A 25,917-nucleotide genomic window follows, 5' to 3' on the forward strand; every position below is an offset into this window, starting at 1 on the left:
AGTGGATATGGGAAACATCCATACATACATATGTATGTATGTATGTTTGTATGCTGTATGTGTGTTGGTGCTTTAACCTCCGGTCAAACTGTGGCGGACCACGCTTTGAAAGTCGTTTCTGTATAACAGTAGGGGAGCCACGGAGCAGGCACCTGTCATGAGCACTTAGTCGCGCTCTCGCGCTCTATGTTCCACGCACAAAGGTCGATTGGGCAGAAATGGCCACAGCTCTTTGATCTTAGCTTGTTTTGTATACAAATATTTAAGTACACAGAGGGGAGCAAAAACTAGCACGATGTTTCTACCTCAGCAAAATATAACTGTGCACTGCGTTGGAAAAACTTGTACTTGGAAGCGCACAGAATGAAAACCAACGAACGAAATAAAACGCAGCTGTTTTCCCTTATTCCCTATTTACATTTGTATTTATAAATTAAGACATTAAGCGCAATTTTACCATTTAAACTAGAGGAAGAAACGTCTAAAACCAACTTAATCCATGAGTTAACATTACAAGGAAACATAATGTACGCATTATTAATTATACAATTATCAAACTGCGTGTTGCAACGATTTTCTTTCACAGTTTTATCGTCACTTGTTGCTGTGACCAAGCGACCGAGCTCCTCTCTCGACACCGCTGGCCAATTAGCCAGCCCGCATACGCCCTGTTGCATGCATAAACAGCAAAGAACAACAGCAAAGGACAGACAGACCCCTGCCCGAGCTGTCAAAGTGTCCGTGTCCTTTGCTGACTTTGCATGTCCAGGTGCAAATTGGGTTCAGCCGGGTCGTCGGTTGAACGTTGAACGTTGACACTGTGTCAACTGAGGAAAACACACACCGGCAGCTGCACAGCATACATAGCGCCGCTGCGAAGGCATCGGAAACTATCCGGAGTAGATAGTGGTGAGGGGGTGGCTGAAACCTATGGAGCAGAACCAATGAGGTGCCACCTGCCAACGGAAGATATTGGGGTAATTGGCCGGAATATGTGCCCGGGCAGAGCACTCTGTGGGTACGGCGTCCCTGACCCAAAGAAGGCCTCAAGTTCGCACTAAGTCACAGTGGTGGCACGCACAAGGGGGAAACCTGTCAGCGGAAATTGTGTGGCGGTGGAGCATGAATGACGAGTTCGGTGGAAAGCATTTGTGCTGGTACTCAACCTGTGCGTATTATTTCTAGTGAATTTTAAAATTAGAGCAATGATTTTTTAATCTAAGGCAAGCGCTTCATGGTATTAGAGCAGCGGGAATGCTGTTCAACTTTTTAGCTATTGAATTTTTGCCCGTCTGAATTCGCTCTCGCTCTTTACGTACTAACTGTTGTGATTGTTCATACGCATGTGAGCAATTCTACGCTTATGTTTTGCCTCATGTTTTCGTACAACTTGAGCATAGTTTTGCTTGGTCGTTTTCCAGGAATTACTAAAAAGTGCCGCGTCAAAGGTGCCAATGATAGGGCGGGCAACTGGTATCCCGGGATGACATCCTTCTTCTCCGAACTCGCATTCTTCTCTGGCCAAAGTTTCTCGGTGTTTCTGTTCGGCTTTTGCCACAGTGGGGCCAGGACGAGAGCCGTATTAGGCAAGCAGCTGATTGATTCTGAAGACATCCACCTCATACTCCTACAAGTACCTTCAAAGTACTCGTTGTAAGGCATTAGCTTTTGAGCAGCTGTCATACTTTACAGAAAGAATGTGTGAAATCAGTTGCTGCTGTCACACAATTCACCCCTCGACTGTGTGCCGAGACACGGAGTCAGCCTGGCGACAAGCAGTGGAGGGGCGTGCGTCAAAGTGCTCATTGCACCACCACTGTGCCGATTCGGCTGGCAGTCATCGGGCGGCGGCTTCGTCCTCGTGGCCAGGCCAGCTCGACGCGGCCCTCGTGCGTGCAGCATCAGGCGGCGCCGCCTTCAGTTCACATTTTTCTCGCCTTGTGGCAGGTCGCTGTCGCACGCCGAATCGCAAAGAAACGCGGCCCCAGTCAAACACACGAAGTCCGGCGGCGCCGTAGCGACGTGAAATTTCAGTTAAACATTTGAAAGTGGCAGCGCCTCAGTGGCATCCATAGAATCCATCCCAGTGGCACAAAGATCATTGCAGGAGGTGAGTAAGGTGAGTGAAGTGTGGAACTTCTTGTGCCACTGCTTGTCACATGCCACTGCTTATCACTTACCACTGCTTGTAACGGTAGCATTATTCTGTTGCTGTGTTGCCCACTACCCTTGCAATCTCTGGCCAATTTATTATTTATAGGCCATATGTCAAGTGTCCAGAACTTCTTCTATTTGTGTCCGAACAACACTTTGCATAGGCCCGTGCCCAGCGTTTACGCTGTTGAAGTGCCATTAGCATGAATCTTTCATTTCATTACATTCATAGGGAGGCTTCGACCTCAGAGTGGAGATGATTTCCACACACACACACACCCCCCCACGCCTACATATGACAGTTTTATGGGACCCTCGAGTGTGTTTTGCCCAAAAATTTGCTTTGTTTCAGTCTGCCAGTGGCGTTGCTCTGCAGGACGATGACTTTCTGTCACAAAATTGTTTTAATTTATCCAAGCACACGCTTGGCTGGTTCATTAACTGGATCCTGTGGAGAGACACAGTGCCTCAAGCTTATGCAGCTCCAAATATTATCAGGATTCAATTGTATGGACATTGTTGCCAGCAGTTGATACTTTTTGTTTTCAGCCTCGTTTCCGTTTTCCGTTGTCTTTGTCACTTTCCATATCATGCGAGAAGACAATGAGAATTTTCTCTCTAATCTCACCCGCTCCACCAGTCGGATATTTAATATTTATGCCCCCTCCCATCTCGTTTGCACGTCGATAGCAACGATGTGGCAGAGTGGCAAACGTTTCGTTAATCAAACGTGTGTGCAACGCTGCAATTTCCTGCCACCTGACAATGCTTTGACAGCCCCCCCCCCAACAGTGTTGCCTCTTCGGGGCACGCGACTGATTGGCTTCAATGCCTGATGCCAGGGCGCTGCATAATGCCGATCCAATCATCCATTGCAACCATCTAAACGCTTGTAGCGTTGCAGAGGGGCGTTGGGCGGGCTGGGGTGATGGGATGGGGTGCACTTGCATATCATGAAAAATGCATGGCAGGTGCTGAGTGATTCGGGGCGCCATCAGTACGCCAGCCCCAGACAGAAGCAGGAGGAGCGCATCCATAATTCAGGCAGCAATGAAACGGAACAAACTGCAACTGCAAGTGTGCAGTGAGCAGCAATCGCAGTGGGTAACAGCTGGCTAAGAGTTGGGCACTGTTAAATAAAACATTCAAGCTGTGGGTGGTGCAAGTTTTTGGTGCAAAGAGAAGCAGCAATCGACATTAAGTTGTCTGCGAGTCACAATTGTCTGAGGAGCAGCAGCATAGACCCTAGAGACATGCAACAGTTAACAGTCCGATGTATAATTTAATTGGCTTAGCTTGAGCTCTGAGCTTGGGCCACTCAGCTTTCAGCCCCAAGCATAGGCGTTACAGCGATGACAACCGGCGAGGAGGAGCGTTAACCTAGCAATGGCCGGAGGTTTTGTCGCTAAAAAGCATCGTAAAACGCGGCGTATCAAATTATCGTTAGATTTATTGCCCGCCAGCGAGGCAGTTGCTCCCAATTCTGAGGGCTTTTCGTTTTTACAATTTTATGAGAGCCACCAGCCAAAAAAAGGGACAACATAAAACAGCAAAAAATCAACAAAACAAAGTATGAACCCGAAATGACAGAAAGATTGCATAGCGTTCGATTTATGGTGGAGAGACGACAGTTAAAAATGTGTTTCGAGGGGAAAAAAGGCATTGGCCAATAGCCTCCAGGGTCCAGCTATATCCTCGACATTCCAGCTAGCTAAATATTTGTTTTGATTCCTCTCCTCTCTTCTATAAACATTAAAGTTTTGGCTCTTAATAGTTTTGCTGAATGCTCCTAAAAGTGGGTTGCAATTTGGCCACCATTCAACGATCTGAGGGGCCGGGCCGAGCTCTCTGAGTGGCACGACTGATGATACTTGAACGAGCAAACGTAGCAATTCCTTTTGGGTTATTAAATTCGCATTCGTCTCAACTGCTGCTCGCAGCAGGATGAAAACGTGGGCGAAGCTCCCAGGAGCTTTGTTTAGCTGTGAAAAAGCTGAGAAATGAATGCCCGAAAATGTGCTGCTGCTTACTGGCTGCTCGACTGACAATGAGTCAGTGTTGAATGAGTTAGTTCCATCAATTGTTAGACCGACCAAGGTAGTCGAAGATTACTGCTTGGCAGCTCTTCAATTATAATTAAGGGCATATTTTTGAGCAACCTTCCGCGTTCTTTTGCACCATCGAAAGCAGACTTATGTCTCCAACGTATAGCTGCCATCCATCAGCCATCAACCATTCTTCAAAGAAAAATCATTTCCCTCTTCCAGCCCGAAAGTAGACTTGAGTCTCACTTGATTTTCAATGGTGCAAAGCGTGAAAAGAGTGGCAAGGAATTGACAATTTGCATTAATGAATGTAAAAGAACAGCGCAGCACATATTTTGCTCCTTTCTGTTTTTCTGAACTTTTAAATGATGATTCAGAACGAAATTCGCATGAATTTTTTTTTGTGTGTAAAGACCTAAACTTCAGCCTAATATTTTGCCAATGAATTTAAGATTTACCAGCCTTAGTTCTAGACTTTTCTCTAGATATTTTTCTGAGGCACCCCCCAGATTATAATATTCGCAAAAATGTAAGGGAAAGTATCACTAAATATTGATGTATTGTTTCCTTTAGTTTTCATATCATTTATATTTATAGTTACGTATTTTCCATCAGTCTGTTGCGCATAAATCTGTGAAATGTACGTGCAGCTTCGCCACAGTTTTCAGTTGATTTAAATGTAAGTCATTCGTGGCTTGTTTTCAGCGTAAATTGTGTGCGAGTTGCACAAGGATACCCAGAGATACCCAGAAAGAATGCGTCTCATCTACATGCTTGATTTTTGCCTTTGGTTGGCACTGAATGGCTGTGCTTTGTGCCAGTAGAGCGACTCGCAGAAGGCAGCAGCCAGCATGCTTATCCCTTATGCCATAAGCTCTGCTTCTTGTTGGGGGCAGGGTGGTGGAGCAGCAGCAGCAGCAACAGGCGGAATATTGTATGTCCTGGCGTGTCTCCCTGGCAACCTGCTCTCCGGCCTTGGCGCTCGCTCTTAAGCCCATCAAACTTGAACAGACAACGTCGAGTTTTATAAAATTCATTAAGCATTTTAAATATGCACGAACATAATTTTGGGCAAGGACACGCTCTGGCAGCCGCTTACTGGTCTGCTAATTGAAAGAGAAGTCCCATCCCCTGACCCACTGGGCTATTTCTTTCCAAATCTTTTAGTTCGCAATCTCTTCAAATCCATATATTTGGTCAAACCAAAATTGGTGTACACCGAAAAAAAAGATGAACACAGATGAAGATTGAACAGACGAAGGTTGGATGCTGCTCCTGCTTGCTGCTGGCAAAAGTTTCACCTCTTTGCTTGTTTTTCCATTCTGCACCATTTTTCCCACTCGAACTGTTGTTTCCACTTGTTGAAATTTGCTAATTTGTGATGATTGCGTAAAGAAAAGTTCGCACTGGCGGTGGCAAAGTTTTCTTTGGTGTTGAATTCTCTGCACACCCATTTTTGGTGCACTGAAAATAAATCAAAATAAATTCTGAAATAGGAAAAGTGTTTCAACAACATAAAATACAAATATCTATATTCTTCAGAGCAACAATTTTCATAAAGGAATATCAAGATGCAAAAAGCAAACGCTCTTCCCTTTGCTCTGTGACTCCTCCAGCTTGACCCAAGTCTTGATTGCGTTTGGCAACCATTTTTGTGGAGCGCTTGTAAAATTAAATTACAATTTCTATGCACCGAAATTGGACAGTGTATGCCCAACGGAGGAGCGCTGATCGTTGTTTGTCAAGGGTTCTGGGGAGAAAATGTTCACATTTTCAGAGTTTTCAATTTATTGCGAATCGACACGTTTCGGTCTGGCAAATTGGTTGTGTGGCCTCTTACGAGTTGCTTCCAGATAACCAAATACAGCGACTACTGCCGAAACGAACCCACAAATGTTGGCTCTCTACTGGCGCTCGTTCCAGACAACCTTCACTGTAGATATGTTCCGGCAGCCTTTATTTATTTCGCTTAGCAACTTTTAGGTCTGTTCATTGCCGGTGGCTCTATAAACACTTGCAACAACAATAATGGGATGCCACACAACCAGGAAGAGAGGCAGGAGGTAGGTGGTAAGTCATGCATTTGGAGGCATCTGTGCAGAAACATGCAGATAATGCAAAACAAAACATTGTAAACGCCACGGGAAAGAGGGGTACATGGGGTATGTGGGATTCGTGGGGTCTGTGGGGTTTGTGGGTTGGTAAAAGTGCTGCCTCCACTTCGTGGACAATGTGGAGGTTAGCGTGGCTTGGCGGTGGAGCAGTTTCTAGACAGCTTTGTTAGCACTTGAGACGCCATCAAAGAGGACACACAGCAACAGCAACAGCAAACAGCAACAAACGTTGCAGCTGAGTGCCGAAGGACAACTGGCAATGTGCGGCATTAAGGTTCAAAAAAGCTGGCAAAAAAAAAAATAAATATGAATTGAGAGCAGATTGAGTGCAGTGAGGAATATTTTGTTGTACACTCATTTGAATGCGGCTTCGTTAATTCATGGGTTACCAATACAAACGTAATTCTAAAACTGCAAAAAAAAGTGCATTGAATGCCATTAAATATGTGCATCTATTTCGCGCAACAATTACTTGCATAAGTGTTACATCAATTGCAAATTTCAATAAAATAAATGCATACATTTGTCAAGCCTTTCAGCTTTTTTTTCGCCCAACAAAAATAAAATAAATTGCGTTGATTACTTTTGAACTTTTACTTTTTCACGCTATCATTGCCACGTGGCTTACCGCTTTTGTTGCAACAAATAATTAGCAGATTTTCACCACAGGATCTCGTGTATTAAAATATATTAAGAGAAATGCTTATTTATGCAAATTAAATGCACATTTTTTGCCACTTTAATTGCAGTTTACAAACGAGGCATTTGTAACATGGAATGAAAGTAATTGAAATTAAATACTTAAATGGCGAATGTTGGCATTCATTTGAAATATAAATAAACAAAATACTTTGTAAATAATCAAAGTCACAGTAATCGAGACCCAACAGTCCCTGCTCTCAATACCTTAAAGCCTCTGCCTTGAACGTCTGCTCCTGCTGCACGTAGCTGGAATATGCCACAGAAATGTGCCCCAACATAAGAACATGCGGATTGACAATTATTGCCAATTAAACTTTGGCATGCTCTGACTTATGTTGTAATTAACTAGAGGCATAAAACCATAAAACACGGCGGAAATATTTACTGTACTTTATGTGTACATGAGTGCATAATTTTCATGTGCAAAAAGAGAGTCATACGAGCTTAAGCTAAAGCTGAAGGTTTTACTGTTTATCGCTTGCGTTTATGTTTATTTGTTGTCTCTTAAACTCCCTCCTCTAGTTCTATGATTATTTCTCTGTTTTGTTGTCTTTAAGTAGTCACCAGAGTGTGACTCACCGTCTCTCTAGCTCCCACTCCTCAGCAGCACACAGATATATGCATGTAGAAGCATTTGAAATCCTCATTGTTAACTGCCAAAAGAGTGCTGGGGTAGCTCCTCGTTTTGACTTCAATTTTTCAAGAGCTACTTTGTAACGTCATACTCTAAATGGCGAATGCTTGAACCTTTTATTCCCGAAGAAGGAGTCCAGTTAACAGATTTCTAGAAGTACAGAGATAACATTTTCTTGCAAGTAAACAATTGTAGTATGTTTTAAGGGCAGATTCATAAATATGTCTGAAACATTTCTGCAAATTAAGTGTACATTTTCTATACATCTTATGTAAATTTTATTAGCATTTAATTTTCATTTCATGTAGATTTAGTTCGCCACTAAAAAGTTGCTTACTGCAGCTGCTGTTAAGTCTGGTCAGAATGGGATTTCCTTAAGTTTCAAATTACGCTTATTAAATCTAGATTTATTTGTTCACAAGTACCCAAGACGATTCATACGACTGCGTTGAATATTGCCCAAAGCTGAAGCTCCGAAATAATGCAATATTCAAATGTATAAAAGTGCATGTGGGATAACCTTAAAGTGTGCACTCCCTTGTGACACTCTTGAGCAGGCATAGCTGTTGCTGGCACTAACTCTGAGACAGTCTCTTATCAGCTTTGTCTTTACTCTTCTTAGCTCAGTAGCTCTGCTGCTGCTGCTGCTGCTGCAGCGGCTGTCATGGGGCTCTACTAACTTGAAGGAATGCCACAGCATCCGCGTCACTCCAGAGACTGGGTGGTGGGTACATAATGGTGCAAGAAGTGTGCTCATGACAGCTAGGTAAGCTGCCACCCACTCGAAGCGACTGCTTTATATTTTTCCTCTGTCTGTCTGGCAGTAAGTTTAACAATTCATTTGGCTGCTAATTGTTGTCGAGTAGAGTCTTGCCAAGCGTGGCTCATTACTTAAGTTTTTGGCTAGAAGTTGCAGTTCATTCATTTACGAGTAGTCCATTAAAAGTGAAGGCAACAAATGTTACACAAGCTCACTAAGGTGCACTTGTTTACAGCATTTATTAGAGTGTAAGTAAATATAATCTGCAACCCATTATGCATTTGTTAACTCAAGCAGAACGAATGTTCATCGACTCTAACGCATATTTACATAGTTTCCATTGCATTTATCGACATTTCCTGATCAAATCTGCATATTATATTTACTTGCAATTCGATTATTTACAAGTCACTTTGAGTGCAGTTCATTTAACACTGGGACTACCAGGTGACAGTTTTTATCTGCTTTACTGTTAGTTCACTTTAATTAATGCGTTTTATGTTTCTTAAACTAATTTCAAGCAAGCGTAGTTTATTTCATGATATTTTTAGGGTAATTAGCAAGTTGAAATCCACTCAAATTTACCTTTGAGCCTAGCATATTCTCCGGCAATTGCTTCCCCATGCGAAAGCCAAACATCTCTGGCCAAGTTTCCGTGTCAAAACTTTCCCCAACTTGGCCACTGAGCGGAGCCAAAACTGAAACTGCAGCAGCAGCAGTAGTAGCTCAGAGCATTCATTGGTGGATTTGTCTAATTAATTCTCGGTACGCATGCTGGCATTATCCCCCATGAACGTCGTTATTAAACCCACCCAACCCGGACCAACCCGGTCCCCCAGGGGCTTTAACGTTCAGTTATCATTAAGTGACATGGACATGACCACATGCATGTGGCATACATACAAACACACACACACACACACACATATATGCGTACATACTGTACCCAAAATGCATGTAAATGTCATTTGAAATTTTGGTCCGAATAAAACGATTTTGGTCAACAGCAGGGGCAGCCAGGATAGCGGGGGGGAGAGTGTGTATGGGAAGCAAGGATGAGCATACAATTGTGAAAACACAGAACAACACCAACAGCTATAAATATGTACATATGTATGTATGTGTGGCAGTTACCTGTGGGTGGGAGAGAGTTTGGAAAGTTAATTAAAACACAATGCGGCATTTTCAATATGCTGTGGCGATGGCGTTGCCGGATTCTAAAACCCCTCTAAGTAGGAGCAATGGTTGGGGTTTGTCTGAAGAACTTAGAGGGGAAAGTCGGAGAGCGGAATTAAAGTACGGAGCGGTCGGGCATAGCCTCGCTGTGAGTCCGGCCTAAACCTACCCCCTTCAGCGCCTGAGAGGAAATATTTGTTCACAATACGAATTTGTACATATAAGATAAGCAGAAACAGCTGTGGCATACTGAAAACCCACTGCTCGATCCTCGCAGTTAATCAGCCACTAAAAGCATATCCCATCTATGCATCTGCATATCCTATCAATGGTGGGTTTTGTCTGGGGTGGAAGCCATAATGGCATAACTGCCATTCCAAGTTAATTCAAACTCAACACAATCCACGTCTGACTCCTAGCTGCCGTGGCACATAAACTACCAACTGGCACACACACACGCATACGGATAAATAAACTCGATTTAGCCGCCCAACGAGGCAGCAGGCTGCTTCCGGCTTTCTGTCCATGACGTAAAGTTTCCACTGTACGAGTACACGACGCGCAGTGGCCCTGCTCCTTTGTCAGTTTTTGGGCAAATGCTCGGCGCATTTAACTGCAGTTGGTGGCCAGCAGCGAGGAGCGCTAGACAAGTTCCAGCCGGAACTTTCACAAAAGTTCCAAATGAGCAAAACGTGCCCAGGCAGCGGCGGCGGCAAAAAGGGTTCAACTGCGGAAATGGAGAATCTGTCGCTGTGCCGGCAAAATGTCACTTAAAAAGTTTTATTATTTTACTTACATTTTTGTATTGTTTGTAATTTTTTCGTATTTTTTGGGCTCTGCGGAACGCTGAAGAAATTTTAATTGAAACTGACAAGATACGAGTGTGTACATGGGGCAGCTGGGGAGACAGACAGAAAGATACGCAGTGGAGGAACTTTGGGAGACATAGCGAGAGAAGTGCAGTAGAGCCACTTGGTGGGAGAGAGGGAGCGAGGCAGCAGAGTTACTTGAGGGAGGGAGGGAGCGATGCAGTGTTTGCCTTGTGGCATTGACATTGAGATGTGGCAAAAACAAAAGTATGGAGAGGACATGACATCAACGTGAATGTCAGATGTTAAGATGACAGATATGCCCGGCACACTGGCACACTTGGCAGCTGATAGATAGGCGGATGCGGTGCTCAATCATGGATAGCACAGATACAAAAAGCCATAAACATATGTATCTGCATATATTCCAGCATCATTGATAGTTCAAATATTTGATTGTTGTGATAATGTGCATGTGCCAAAGGTTGTTTGGATTTTTATCAATTTATAATATATTTAAAATCTAAAAGCGACTTTCTTTCTCAGTCTTTTAGGTTCCTAATTAATTCGCCAAGCAATTAAAATCAAGGCACTGAGAAAACAATAGCAAAAATAACATTTGTGTTTGCAAATGCAAAAGTGACTGAAATGGGAATTAATTCAGGGCTTACAGGCCGCAGGAAACATCTGACATGAGTTGCTTGTAAGCTGCTCCTAAGCTACTTTAAATGTTTATGGCATTTATTGCATTTTTATAATTTTTGAGCAAATATTTATCGTTGTATTTGTAAGTTTTGCACTTATTTTCTTCACTAAAAATGCAGCTATAAAGATACAATTCAAATGCACAAATATGATGCAGCATTAGACGAGATTGAGCAATGACAAAATATTGTTTTGCCAACAGAGAACTCCATGCATTCCCAGCGGGAGATTCGTGCATTTTTTAGGCTTTTATGTGGCTTTAAGATACACTTTACTTACTCCCCCCAGCCACTAATCTCGGTTTTCATCTTTTAGAAATCTTTTTGTCCTAATTCGATAGCCCAAAATGGCCAAAGGTAAGGCGCGTGCACCTGCTTCAGCGGCTTCCGGCTGCGCTTCCTATGTCCAGTTCTGGTTGTCGTTTCCGGACCACGCTTGACTTCCGCCATGAGTTCGCTCTTTAATTTCAATGTGCCTTAAGACTCTCTCTCTCTCTCTCCCTCCCTCTCTAGTTGATGTGCCTTGCCTGACCTTGTCCGGGACATCGAGTTGGCAAGCGGCGGGTCCTGGCAACATTGTCGTGGCATCGGCCCTTGACAGTTAGTCAGTGTCAGGCTTTGCCTTTTTTTGTTGCCCTTCGTTTTGTCTTCTCCCTGGTTATTTTTTGTGCCTCTGCCAGCATTTCATGCTCGAAGATCTTTTGATTTATGCGGCTTTTGCATATGTCGCTACCACATGGAGGACACGGTCACGTCGGAAGTTCTGTCAGGACATACAACCAACGACAGGCACAGGCACAGCTCCTGCACGGAGCAAAATAAGCAAAAGGCAAAAGGGAGGCTGGAAAAGAGATAGGCCAGCCGAACAAAACAGAAAAGAACAGAACAGAACAGGATGGGCTGGCCGTTCCTGCTTTAAGCTCTTATTTATGCCATCTATCGCTTCAGTTCTACGTCCAAAAATTATCAACGAAAGCAAAAATATGGGCAGCAGGCAAGAGGGGTTGGGCTGGAACGACTCAACTTTAAATCTTTATGATAAAAGTGTTCTTGTCTCGTAAACAACAAATCCATTAGTCGCACTGGCAAACAGCACACTGCACACAGACGCTCTATTGCACAGAAAATGAGTTCGAGCAATACCCTTTCCTTTGATTTCTGTTTACATTTTGCGGGGGCACAGCATGGAGGTGAGGAGAGTTAACAGGAAGAGAGAAAGAGGGAGGGAGAACTGCTGCCGCATAATTCTCGCACTGGCGAAAACTTACTCGATGAGGTTTTCTCTTTTTATCGCCTGACGTACTCAGGCCCCCCCAAAAGTAGCCAAAAACAACAACAACAAGGACCCCGAACGCCAATTGGATGTGACGTCAAAGTGCTGTTCAAACTGTGTGTGTGTGTGTGTGTGTGCGTGGCACAATCTTCCAGGAATCGTCAGAGTTTGACAGGAAATCTGCTGCTAACAAGGCAACAGCAAAACAAGCGCCGACATATTTATAAGCTATTAAGGATGCTCTGTGGAATGTCGAATAAGATACGGATCATTAGCAATTGTGTCGCTGAACGCACATTGAATTACAGTCTGTAAACCTCAAAAATATAAACACTAAAGGGTTGCACAGCCAAACATTTCTGCAGCCTTGAAGGAAGCGTATTTAATAGCTCATTTGGCTGAAATTCAAGCTGAGAAATGGTTTTGGGAAAGTGAAAAATGAAAAATGAAAGGGAAAGCCAAGGCTGACGGTGACGGTGAAGTGCACAGTTGGAGGACTCAGAACCATGGTGGCGGAAGTAGAGGCTATTCCCTGTTGCCGCTGAGGCTCCTTGTCCGCCTGATAAATGAAATGTGATTGAAGGATTTCTGAGCTCCTGATCCTAGACATCAACTGCACTTGCACTTGCACTTGCAACAGTGCAACTTGAGAGCACTTGCATTTATTCCGCATTCTTTGCAGTCAAATTGCAATTTGAATTGCAATTGAAGTCGCCCCGCCACGCCTCGCCTCGCCCCGCCTGTTGCTGCTGCGTGTGGCAGACACGCTTCTGGCAGATGTTTGCTGAGCTGATTGCCAAATGAAATGCAAAATGCAAACAATTGTGCTACGAAAACAAAATATGTATATAGACCCATAGCTGGTACTCAATATTCGATACTCCAAGCAGAAAGCCTTTGCTGGCAGCCCCCGAGGGCAGTGAGGCTGTGGCAGTGGCAGTGGCAAAGCAAACAACTGATGGAAATGCCGGAACGGAGACAGAGAGCTACACCCCGAAAGTGAAATAATGAATGTTTAGCTAAAGCGGCGCCGACAAACAAGAAAAATGAGTTTCGTGTTGCAGGAAACCCTTCAGAAATCCATCCATCCTTTTTTTGCTTGACACCCAGCACTCAGTTGGGTGGATGGAACCTTAAAGGAAACTTTAACAAAAACATGAACCATGAACTGGCAAATATGAAGATGTTAACTTGACGTGACTCACGCTTATTTCAAGCAGACAAATGGATATACTCTTCATGGCTCTAGATACCACACACAATTGGGCTGTCAATGCGTTCGTTCATTCATCTGAGTGTGTAAATCTGAGTGCGCTTAGTTAAGACAACAGATACTTCATTTGGAGTTCTTTCTGTCTGTTCGTTGTCCACTTCCATTTATATGCCTAAGAGTAGAATCATAATCTTTGTGGGCTTCAAAAATTATGCTTACTATGCAGAGGAAGACCCTTCGAACCCGCCCTATTTCCAGGTTAAATTATGTATTTTCATTGTGGTACAAACATTGATGTCTTGATCGCTGACATTGGTCACTGACACCCTTCTTACAGGAGTAATTATATTCAATTATTGGACTTATTCCATTTTGGATGCCATTGAACTTTTTCCTAGGGCTTCTCTGATTATTTCTTGTGCTCTTCAGCAAAAGACTTCCAATCTAGCATTCAATTTGTGGGCTAGAGGGTATTCTATTGTCTAGCAGATCCTCTATTCCCTGCTCAGCTCTGAGCTGCTTTGCCGTCACAGTAAACAAGGAATGAGCGTAACCAACAAATTCACAATAAAAGTCAAGCAAAAAAAAAAAAACGCACCAAACAAAAACAAAACAAAAACCAGAGCTAAAATATTTTTTTTTGCACTTTCGCTGTTTTGTTGCTCCGCTGCTCCCGGATTTCTTTGGCGCTCGGTGCTGGGGTTGATACTTTTTTCATTCTTTACTTGCTGGCCATGTGGAAAAGTTATGAGGCGCCGCGAGACCCAAACACGCACACACACAAACCCAAGAAATGAGCGCCAGCCTCAAGGATTTGACGCTCTGATGCCTGCCAAAAAGAGAAAAATGTGCGGTGGCAGCGGCAGCAGCCCAGCGGCAGTGCCTGTGGCTGTGCCTTGTCGGCCTTGCATTAAATCTCATTTTCACAAAACTCACCAATCAATTCCACGGCGCAAGCAAAACAGGAAACCCGGAAATCTTCAACAAATACAAGACCCCAAATAAAGACCGATATAAGTCAAACTCGTATTAAAAACAGCGCCACCGCAGAGATTGCGGCTCTGTTGCGAAGAAAAAAGGAACAATATTTCGGTGCGCAAAAATAATTTCAGCGCAGAGAAATGAAAATGAAATTGAAATGCAATGGGTATCTAAAGAGCATGGAAAATGCAGTCCCATAAAAATAGGAAATGCAGAGGCTTAAACTTTTTTATATCTAAATGCTTAAAAATTGAACCCATAGATGTCACATTTGATGCCAAGCGCTGCACCTGCCACAGCCACGTTTCCCTTGCTAATACTCTAATAAAAATGCGAGAATGCATGAAAATGTGCGGCGACCTGCACTGTCGCACAGAAAAATCGAAAATCCATTCTTGACCCGAATGTGTTGGGCTGTGCATTTGGGGTGCTGTGTAAAAGCCATTAACCGAAACCCAAACACACAAAATTGACACTAATTGTTCGGCCTGATGGTCCAGACTAAAGGATGTGAGGGTCATGCAAAGATATATGATTAGGGTTGTAGAATTTGCATGAGCAAAAGCTAAAGGAAATTTCAGCAAGCTATTCCCCCCATGCCGCGAGTCCGCACAGTGAGAGCGATCCTGTCCAGTACAAGCTTTCCAGTGCCGAGATGTACATCATTTTAGAGGGTATTATCTGCTGCGTTGTTGTCTCTACTTTGGTCTCCTGCTGCTGTCATTTCGTATTGGCTTTTGATGCTTTTTGAATGCCATTCATGGGCTTGGAAACGGTGTGGTTTTTGGCTTTAGTTGAACGCTGGTTGGACGCGGGGAGTATTGTCGGTAATTAAAGCTTTAATTTTTACCGAATGCCTGGTGGCCGCTAATGGAGGAACAAAAGCGGCAATGAGAACTCATTAGTGCATGGCGTGCATGGGCCACGAATGCGAGAGATAACTTAAAACTGCATATGGCACACACTTGATTTTAATTTGATTTCATTTTGCACCCGTTGCCAGCCATCGGATACGGCTATTAGTGCACAGATAGCGGCAGTCGGAGAGTGGGATAAACAAGGATTGGTGTTTCCTTACTGTCTTGCTGGGTCCTGCCGGTCCCTGGAGGAGTTATATCTATATTAAATGGCGAAAAGGAATGCTTTATTCGAGTCGTAATGCAAAGGAGCAGCCTGATCTGCTATCCCTAGCACGAAACGTTTATCCTTAGCCCCGAAAAGCTGGGAGATATCTCGTAACTGCCACACAATCTGCAATTTTAGTGCTTTAATGCCACACAACATAATAAACGGAGCGGGTAAAGGAGCGGTAAAGAGAGCTGGCATAGCACAAATTGCATTTGCCATCTACAATAGCTGACAGATACATTTACGTCTGTGGTGGTGGGTTATCTGACCCTGCAGGCAGGTGGCATGGCATATTCAATTGAATTTTTATTTCCATTTAAATGCATAAAATGCATGAAAAACTCCACAAATAATGCGGGAATACACCTGGACTGGCAGCCTCCAGGCGAATTTCGTATCTGGGTCGGGCCCAATGGCTGCTGCATGTTTGGCCACACCATTCGGAGATGAGATTGTACAGGGGCATATTTTAACATTCAAAAGGTGGACAGACGCCATTAAGCATTCCCTTGTTTCCCTTTGCTCCGCGATTTATGTTTCGGCAACTGACGCTAGCCAGAAGCACACGCGGGAAGTGAGGAAAAAGAATGCACGTGAAGTTAGTTGCGGAAACGCTTTCGGGCCCGAAAATGCCATAGAGGCCATAGGCCATAGAGATAATACATAAATGCATAAAGGTGTTTGAATCTTTTTGCATGAATGTTTTTCTGTGCGGATCACAATAATCAAAAGATTTCAAACATAAAATCTACACAATTTCTTTCTGTTCTTCAACATGTCCTCAGTCTCCTTATACCTTCTAGAACTAGTTTTCCAAAAGAAATATTAGGTTTAAGTATTTTCCCTATGCTGCAACTCATACCTGAAGCTTATGGCAAGTGGTAATGTTGAGCTGATCTGACAGCCAGACTCTGGCATACATAAATATTTGATATAATAAATTGTAACTAGAAGGTACCTTGCGGTCGAACTTGGCTATCCAATTTGTTGGAGCTGTGTTTGTGTTTGTACTGCGAAAAAAAGTTTGAAAGGAGAGAGCTGAAAGGTCAGAAAAGTTAGCTACTGATATGGCGGGGACTAGTAGTGCGGGATAGACGTGCCGCTGTTTGCTTTGCGGTCTGCTTTTCCGCACGCTTTGCCACACATTTCCATCTCCATCTGTGCGTTGAGAGTAGGGAAAAAACCGAAATCAATGCAGTGAAGCTGGTGACGTTTATCACATTGAAATGCGGTCAGTAGCAGAAATTTATCGACAGCTCAGCAGTGCAGTGCAGTATGCTAGGGAGTCAGGGTGTGGCTAATTACGACAGGGCCACACAAATTACACAAAAAGCTGACAGCTAAAGAGGGGGAGAGAAAGAGGGTTTGAGGAAAGAGGCAACGAAAGCAGATAATGTTCTTGATAAACTAAATAGTGAAGAGAGAGGGAGAGAGAGAGAGAGAGAGAGAGAGAGAGAGATAGTTAGGGAGGAAGCCGTCACTGGGCAACGGATGATGCACTGCTTTTAGCAACACTTTGCCAGCACTTCCCCTCTACCCCAACATTGCCCTTACAGCTTCCGCTTCAGCGCCCACAAAGCCCAAGCGACACGGCAAAGCAGTGCAGAGCATGGCATAGCAGACAGCCAAACAGCGCACCAAAGTTGAAGGGGAAGGCCAAGCCCAAAGTCAAGCAAAAAGCGAAGAACTAAACAAATAAAATGGCATAAAACTGTGCGAATGTCCGTGCCATGGAAGGGAGGGGAGCGGCCCTAGGCTGCAGAGGCTGTCATGCATTCAGAAATGATGTCAACAGCGCGTGCCAGAGACAAGCACAAAAACTATCTGAAATCTGCATTAAAAAATGTCAAAAAATTACGCCGCTCACGTTGCAGAGGAGCATGAAAGAAAAAAGGTCGCGGTGGAAGGAAGCTGGAAGCCGCGTCTTCAATTTCAGCAAAGTTAAATGCAAATATCTTTGGTCAGTCGCAGACGCACTTAAACGCAAGTTGCTGTTGTTCAAGCAGTCGCATGGTTAAGCAGTGCAGATAAGCAGGGCGGCACAGGAATATGAGCTGCAAACCGTGACAAAGTGGATTAGTGGATTACAGTCTGTGAAGGCAAAAGTGTGCTAATTAAATAAAACATAAGTCTAGATAAAGAGAGGCTTTTAATTCAAGTACTTTTAATGGGAAGAATGCCAAAAGACAAAGCCGAAAGATTATCCTTAAAAATGAAAAGCACGCTGAAGATTACACTGGAATGAGCTAACAAAAAGTGACAGTTTTAGGTGGGAAGTTATAGTTCTGTATACATTTTAAATGGCAGCAATACAAAGTGCATATCCATCAGATATGCGTGGCGTCAAAACTATTCGCATAACGAGTATTCCTCGAATTTTGAAATTACTGAAAGCACAAAATTACATTGGAACATTTCAAACGCAGCACTTTGAACATTTCGTGGAAACAGTGAACGTGCGAATATTACTTTGCAAAAGTGCTGCAAAAATTAATGTTACAGTTTTACATTAAATACAAATTCTCATTACATTCTTGATTAACTTTATGACAGAAAACTTCACGTTGCAAATGTGCATAAAGGACACAGAAAGAAATACATAAGTACATATGCATGAGTGCTATGATTTGTAATCGTATATGCACTTAAGCATTGTATATCGTTTATTCATTACCATTATTGGCTCCAATTAATTTATTTGCTTTTATTACATTTTATAGATGTATTTATGTACAAACGAAAAAGCCAAAGTACAGGGTGGGGGCACTTGGAACGCGTTTTGTTGAAGCGGAATGTGAAATAAAGTGTCATAGAGTTGGCCAAGAAATCTAGCAAGACTCCTAGAAAGAGTAGAGCAGCACTTCAGGCTGCCAGGTCAAGTGAAGTTAAATAATGTGGCCATGAGCCAATAGCTTAAGATACTCTCACACAAGGGGCGACGGGACGCTGGAAATGATTTCAGCTGTAAAGGAAATTGGAGAGGCTAAGCCCACAAAGAGTAAGAAATAAATGCACAAAGATAAGTTAATCTACCTTTAGCTGTGGTTCTGCCACAACTGGCGGCCATACACGTCGATGGAAGCCTTCTGGCTGCACTGCGTGGCCGTCCAATCCTCCTGGAACAGGGCCTGCACATAGATGGCGCCCAGATAGGCCTCCGCCGTGGATGTTAACGCTCGGCGGCAATTCAAGCCAATGTCCTTCACCACGACGGGTCCATCGAAACGCACCATATAGTAGCGCACCCGCCAGCCGTCGCCTAGCAGGCCGGAACTCTGAGGCAGTTGTGCGGGTGCCAGACCGGCAGGCAATGGCTCTTCCAATGGGGAAATGTAGCAAAGATGCGGAGCCACAATGTTGCCGTGGTAGGAGCCGCAGAACAGGCGCAGATCCTGGCTATGGGGTTGGAACGGGGAGAGCCTCACGACCGCACTGAATGTCTGATCGCTGCCGGTATCTTCCATGCGGTACGCATAGCCCAGCAGCAGCACGCCCCGCGGCACCACAAAGTCCGTGACGAAGAGCCGGAAGGCGCGCTCAAAGTTGATCACCTCCAAAGAATTGCCGCCCGCGAAGGCAGTGTGGAAACAGTGCTTGGCATTATTGGCCAGGGGCACAGAAGGCTGCAGCGATTGGCGTGCCAAATTGAAGAAGGATCGACCCGTCGGCGAGGCATCACGCGATCCGCGCACGAAACTGCGATGGCCCGAGCCCACGCAAAAGTCCGTGTAGAATGGCAGCGCCTGGTACGGATGGGTGGCCAGCAGGTGCCAGAGGCGAGCCCACCAGTCCTCGTTCCTGCTCAGAAAGGCGGCGTTCACCACCTCGTCGCCAGAGGCCTTGCTGATGTCGTACCAGTTGCGCAGCGTCTCAAAGGACCACGCCGGCGCAAAGATGCCCGCCGAGAAACCCTTTTCGGCAATCCGCGTCATCGTGTCCAGACTCTTGAAGCCGCCCCTGCGACTCCGCCCGAAAACATCCAGCCCCATGAAGACTCGATGCTGTGGCGAGCCCTCCTGCGTGGCCAGGCTGGCACTGCGCTCCAGGTGGCCATCATCCCAGGCGTAGTTGATCAGCATGGCGTCGCTGATGCGGAAGAAGTCCACGTTCCGCGCGTTCAGCTCATTCTGCCATCTCAACTCTCCGCTCTCAATGACGCTGTCGTACCAAAAGACGCGTCCATGCGGCACCTGCGACTCGGTGGCAGAGCGCAGCTCACGGACAAAGCGACTGGTGGGAAGGAGACACAATTGATTGGTTAACTCGAAACTGGGCTTCACCTTCCCGTACTCACTGCAGATTGGGCATGCTTTGGCGCGGCACAGTCACCTCGACATTCACCAGCCAGCCCTCAAAGCCGAAATGGAGACAGAGACGTGTCAGGGCGGCCACGGCGCGGTCAACACTCTCCTCGCTGGCCAGCACCTCGTTGAGTGGGCCTGCCGACTCCACAATGTAGGTGCCCAGCACGGGTACGCCATGGCGATGGGCGGCATTCAGCCAGCCGCTGGGCGGAATAGTCACATATTTATGGCTGAAGTAGCAGAAGTAATCCACGGCTGACCAGTGCATAAAGCGATAGTCATCGTACTTCTCCGAGCTGTGGAAGTGGCTGCAGCAGAAGAGAATGTTAGAGTGCGGGTTAACATAAACCGACGATTCACTCACCGATCCTCCAGATAGTTGCCCATCATGTCGTGGCAGACGAGCAGCTCGCGCTTGTTCTGCTCATTGACGGCACGCCGATGATTGTTGACTAAGTCAGCCTGCTTGTCCAGATACACACCGCCAGAGCGGACGCGCGTGTCCAGTGGCTGGACATAGCGGCGCCAGTCGATGTCCCGAGAACGCACCTGGAATGCCAGCAGCTGGCGGTTGTCCAGCACCGCTTCCGCCTCGAGTTGAGCTGCAAGGGAAGGTGTTATATAATAAGCGTGCCGGAACATATCTTATAAATTGCAGTTCCCCCGGATGTTATTGGCTCGAGTGTGCGCTTTCAAATGGTGGAACTGAGTGCGGATTGAATGAGTGGATTGCATCGATGTCGTTGACTTATCGCGAATAATTGCTGTTGTTGGAGTCGTTTAATCTTCAGAGAAAATTGCGCGCTGGCCTCAATTTCAATACGCTGGGTGGGGAAGTAGAACCGATGTCCGATTTTTTAGTCAAGTTTTGAGTCCCAGTACCAGTACTTGTTCTTGTCTCTCAAAGTTTTCTGATTTTCATTAATTTTTGATGAAATTTATCCAGTTTTACTCTAGTTATAAAGCCGGAAACTAACGAAAGGGTTTATCACGCACCTCTTTTCGCTACTCAGGACATTTTCCCATCCCAGGATGCACTCCTCTGCTTGCCCAAGTGTGGCCTGCCGTTGGGTCTACCAACACTTGTGCACTTCGTTTCAATTAGCAGCGACGTGGAACGTCCACTGCACTTAATGCGCAGTTAAATAATGGGAGGAGAAGAGCTCTTTATTTATATTATGCCCAGCCACTGCTTTAAAGCAGTTGCAAAGGAGAAGCAGTGTGCTTCAGCTTATCGGCGCTATCGCTCATCACCAAAACTTTCTCTCATTTGAGTACGTGAGCGCCCTTAGCCCCGAATCCTTAGCACCGAAATTACATTTCTCGTTGGTTTGCTGCTGGTCGGCTGCCAGTGCCTCTTTTAGGCAGTACTCTGTCTCTTCTTTGGGGTATTTTAGCTTAGCAACTGCTTGCAGCGCATCTACGCAAGTTCTTACATAAGTAAGAGTATTCAAACCATTTAACTAGTTTTAGTTTATTGCTCCAACAAAACACAAGGCATAGGAATTTCCCCTAAAAAGAGCCATTCAAATAAATCATCAAGAGTATTTTGGTGCCCACCAAAGGCTACTTTTTTCTTTCTCCGTTCTGTTTTTTGTTTGTTTCTTTTTTTGGGTGAATATTTCATGCGGTCAGGAGGGTCTCGCCCCCCGCAGCAAAGTGGAGTGAAGTGTAGCGACCTTCGGACTCATTTCGATTGCAGTTTCCAAAATTTGCAGCACCAGCAGCAGCAGCAATAGAAATAGACCAACGTTTCCTGCTGTGGCTGCCACTGGTGGCTGGTTCGTTGGTTGGTTGGCTGCTTGGGAAAACTTTTCGCAACTGTTGAACGGTTCCGCAATGAAGAGGAGCGAGCGGCTTGCGGGTTGCAGAATGGAGGCTGGCGGCTGGCGGCTTGGGCTGGGGGTGGCGTCGTTTTCATGCAATTTGTGCGCTTCAGCTTAGGAGTGGCAGCAGACGCTGCCGGGCTCTGCTGGGCTTAACTTTAATCTATCAATGCCGCCAAGATATGGATTCTGGCCAAACATGAAGCGAATACAAATGAGGGAAATGCAAGACTTTCGGCATGCTGTGGCTAAATGGCAGCTACTGCATGCATAAGGGTCGGTATTATTCACTCGATAATGTCATAGTGCTTAGAGAATTGCGAAATCTGTGCACTTTGGCAAAGACTCTTCCAAAAAGAGTTACAGAATGTGTTAAACTTTCGGGGCAGTTGGCTCTGGAGCTTAGTTTTGTACATATTAGATTTAAAATTTCATTCGATCGCTAAGCAAAATCAAAATGATTCTCCGTTATAGCCGCAAAGAGCGAGACTCTTTGCGTTGTCGTTCGTTCAGTGGAATGTGTCTGATCGGCATGGGTTCCGTTCTGATGGCCAAGTCAGGCAGCAACAAGCCAGTGCAGATCTTTGGAGTCGCTGCCGGTGCAGTGGGCGTGGCTCGCCTTGCAAGTGTATGGAAACAGAAAGAACAGCAAAACCCAACAGTTCCCGAGCAGTGTGAAGAACCGCTTGATGTTTTTCCAGGTGTTTTGAGTGTCTCAACCAGCTAAATTAAACTTTGTCCTGCTGCAACCGGTGAAAAACTACCACCTAAACTTATTGTACACGGTCAGCTTATTCTTTCTGTTTATCTAGATTCTAGAACCAAATATACCGATTTGTGTAATTAGTTACGACATTCAAATGCCTGCAGAAGAAGCTCTAACAAAGTCCGGCGACTGCTTGACCCTCTGCGATGCAAGTTTCTGCCTCTTTACAAATAATAAAAATGACTAATTCGGTACTCCATGGGGTTCTTTCATGTGTGTTCTTTCTAGATAAGACAATGCACATGTATGTATGTATGCATGTATGTATGAATGTACACATGCACAATAATGTCCACAAAATAACTGAACTTCTTAATCACGTGCTACGATTTGAGAATAATTTAGCCCCTGCTATTATTTGCTAAGTATCCAATACTTGCATGGTAGCTCCTCAGTTCTCAATACCCGCTTGTTTCTTTCTTTTTTGTCGTATAGTTTTGATACGCAACTTAGAATGTGCACACACACTCATGCATATGCTCATTTGCACGTCGAACGAACTGTATAGATTACGGTAAATGCATGTTGTTTATAGAAGTACTTACGGCATCCACAGGTGCTTTGATCCAGGCACAGGTCTCCTCCGACGCATGACGCCCCCGTCTTCTGCTTCTCCTCCTCACCCACCACAAACGCCGGCATCTGCTGTGACTCTTCTTCTTTGCTATGCTGTTTGTCACCGGCTTCCGAACTGCCGGAATTGTGGCTGCTGTCGGCATCAATATCTTTCTGTTCTATGCACATTTGAGCCTCTCCGATATCGGTGGGGACTGCATTCTTCGAAACCGGTGTAGATCCCTCCATATCAGTGTGATGGGCTTTTGTGCAGGTCGCTCCGGGCTATGCACGCGCCGCTGCGTGCGCTATCTAACCTAATTACAGTTAACCTTAATCTAACGGCACTTTAGAATAGCTGCAGCCTCGCAAATTAATAAATCTTTCTATTATTTATTTTGTTTTTTGCTATTAGTTAGTGTTACCGCGAATTTATCGATAAAATATACCATAAAAAGAGGCCCTTCAAAATACCAAAATACACCATTGCATCTTCAAAATATACCGTAAAATATACCGTAGTCTTATATCAGATTCCTTGATTTTTATGTTCTATTTGATATTACCAGCTCGCAAAGACTTTCACCACTAAAACAATAATTTAATCCGATTGAAGAATCAATCGCGATAAGGGCGATATGGGAACATAAGTATATATTATAAGCTCGGAGTGCTTTGGGGGCAGTTCTTCTGTCTTTACAACATAATTGAGGCTAGAATCCGGTTTCGACATTATCATTCATAATTCCTCGACTTTCGTATTCTGTTTAGCATTATAAGCTAGTTAAAGCCTTCAGCTCGGAATATATTATTTTATCGGATAGATGAATCAATTTTATGCAAAAGTCGCTAATTTAAAAGGGTTGTTTGGAGCTGTTTATAAAAATATTGCTTAAACAAAAACTGTAAGCAAAAAAGAACAGCATTCAGAATAAGGTGTTGATAAATACAGCGGAGGCGGCAGTGTTGTATGACAGCTGTGGAGCGCGCATATTTTCAAATTAATTTCAACTAATTATTTTGCTTTGCCTTGCACAATTATTCAAATTTACAATTCGTCTCGTCTCCTTTTAGCTTCTTGGCAGTTCCAGGCGCTGCATTGGCGCCACTGCCAGCGTAACGACCGAGAGTTGCCGGCCAAGGACGCAGGATGCATTGCAGTCGACCCATAAATTGCAATTGAACAACGAGCCAACGAGCAGTCGAGCCGAGCCGAGCCGGGCACCAAAGCCACAGAAACAACACCAAGAGGAACCACGCAAAATATAAACACTCAACTTTGCTGCCAAGGGCGCCAAGACAACAAAAATTGTAATTGTTCTATTAGTTGGATAAACTTTTGCTTTTGCGTGGCATTTTTGGTTGAAACAAAAGCTGAAACAAAATGCCAGCGGGCCGTGTGGCTGGCAAAGCCGGCTACTCCAATCACTACTACAATGGTAAGTTTTTGATAATTGTATCCTTAATAGTCCCACAACAAACGCCCCTCGATGAGAGTTTAAAGAGCAAAACATTTACTTTGCAATTCCTTGCGTACAGCTGGTGTCAAAAGTTATGCCATAAATGAAAGCTCTCGACTGCAACGCGATGGCCAAGATTATTATGGGGGGAAAGGCTGAATGCTGTTTGATTTGGACTTGATTCTCACTGAGTTTTCAATTGATTGTATTATTAATAAATAAATAAATAAATAAGCTGCCGAGCTCAAATAAATGCACAATTCATAGCTGAAGAATTATTGTTCCTTCAAGTTTTCAATTGGAAGTCCTGAAATCATAAGATTTTCACTTCAATTTCAATTTCTTAAAAGGTCCTACATTTTGTTTGATTGATTGATTATTTAATCAATTTTGTGCTTCTCTTTTGTGTGCCTAGGCCGCTCCTACGTGGGCATCAACGAGGAGATCATGTGGGTGAGCATTGGCATGGGCGTGACCATTGCCCTGCTGATTACGATCGCCCTGTGCTATATTGCGCGTGAGAAGTGCCAGAAGCGGCAGCGGGAGTACTACGTGACCGCATAGTTGTTGTATGCTGCCTGCCACACGACGCACGGCCACGGCGGCATGCAAATGATGCAGCAGCAGCAGCAGAGGCGCAAGCGGAGGCAGCAGCAGGAGCCGCCGGCAACCATACACTGCAGCCTGTCGATGAATGTGGGCGTGGCAGCTGCAGGTGCAATCGCAGATGGAGCGAGAGACGCGGCAGCAGCAGCAGCAGAGGAGGAGGCAGCAACAGCAGCAGCACCAGCGGCCGTCACCGTCATGCATTGGTCTGTGGTTGACATTTGCGGGGCACGCAGCTGGGGCTGATGCCACAGGCTCCCCCCCAACCATCCCACCCACACACCACCCATCCCCTCCCACACACAGATAAAGCCTCAGCCCTACCATACCCCTCACCGCTGCCCAAGGCAGTTGGTCGAGTAATTTTTTTGCGAAAGAGAGAGCGAGAGTGAGAGCGAGAGAGAGGAGCAGCTGTCAGCTGCATTACTTTATAGCGAAAAAGAAAACAAAACCCTGTTACTGAATATATATACCACATATACACACATATATATAATATATTTAAACAAATTGATTTGAATAAAATGTAGTCATGTTGCTGTTGAGCAATTCAAACTGCGCGCTAACTGCACCTTTATTTGACCATCTGGCAGCCCTGATTTCAGACCAGCAGCTGTTTTGTCGACGCAGCGCTGTGAATGCCAGCACCTGTTGAAGAAGCAGCACATCAGGGTGACCACTTACTGCATTTTATATCCTTTTCCGGA

General features: G+C 44.8%; 2 protein-coding genes across 6 annotated transcripts; one reads left to right on the forward strand and one right to left on the reverse strand.

Annotated features, from left to right (window-relative positions):
* The first annotated feature begins 1,914 nt into the window (after positions 1-1,914).
* LOC117900110 lies at positions 1,915-25,343 on the forward strand. Its single transcript, XM_034810337.1, has 3 exons — positions 1,915-2,119; positions 24,219-24,583; positions 25,020-25,343. Exons 2-3 carry the CDS (start codon positions 24,529-24,531, stop codon positions 25,166-25,168), a joined length of 204 nt encoding a protein of 67 aa, XP_034666228.1. The 5' UTR covers positions 1,915-2,119; positions 24,219-24,528; the 3' UTR covers positions 25,169-25,343.
* Positions 18,370-23,563, reverse strand: LOC117899548 (cytosolic endo-beta-N-acetylglucosaminidase). Of its 5 annotated transcripts, none has more exons than XM_034809667.1 (5): positions 23,135-23,563; positions 20,362-20,599; positions 19,988-20,305; positions 18,727-19,923; positions 18,370-18,639 (listed from the first exon to the last, which is right to left on the reverse strand). In XM_034809667.1, the coding sequence occupies exons 1-4, from the start codon at positions 23,391-23,393 to the stop codon at positions 18,729-18,731; spliced, it is 2,010 nt and encodes a 669-aa protein (XP_034665558.1). In that variant the 5' UTR covers positions 23,394-23,563; the 3' UTR covers positions 18,370-18,639; positions 18,727-18,728. The 5 variants fall into 5 exon arrangements, with proteins under 5 accessions (XP_034665558.1, XP_034665537.1, XP_034665547.1 ...); XM_034809646.1 differs by having other exon boundaries at positions 18,370-18,655; XM_034809656.1 differs by having other exon boundaries at positions 18,370-18,676.
* Positions 25,344-25,917: the final 574 nt, after the last annotated feature.

This window comes from Drosophila subobscura, chromosome A (assembly GCF_008121235.1).
Source record: "Drosophila subobscura isolate 14011-0131.10 chromosome A, UCBerk_Dsub_1.0, whole genome shotgun sequence".
In the NCBI taxonomy this organism is placed as follows: domain Eukaryota; kingdom Metazoa; phylum Arthropoda; class Insecta; order Diptera; family Drosophilidae; genus Drosophila; species Drosophila subobscura.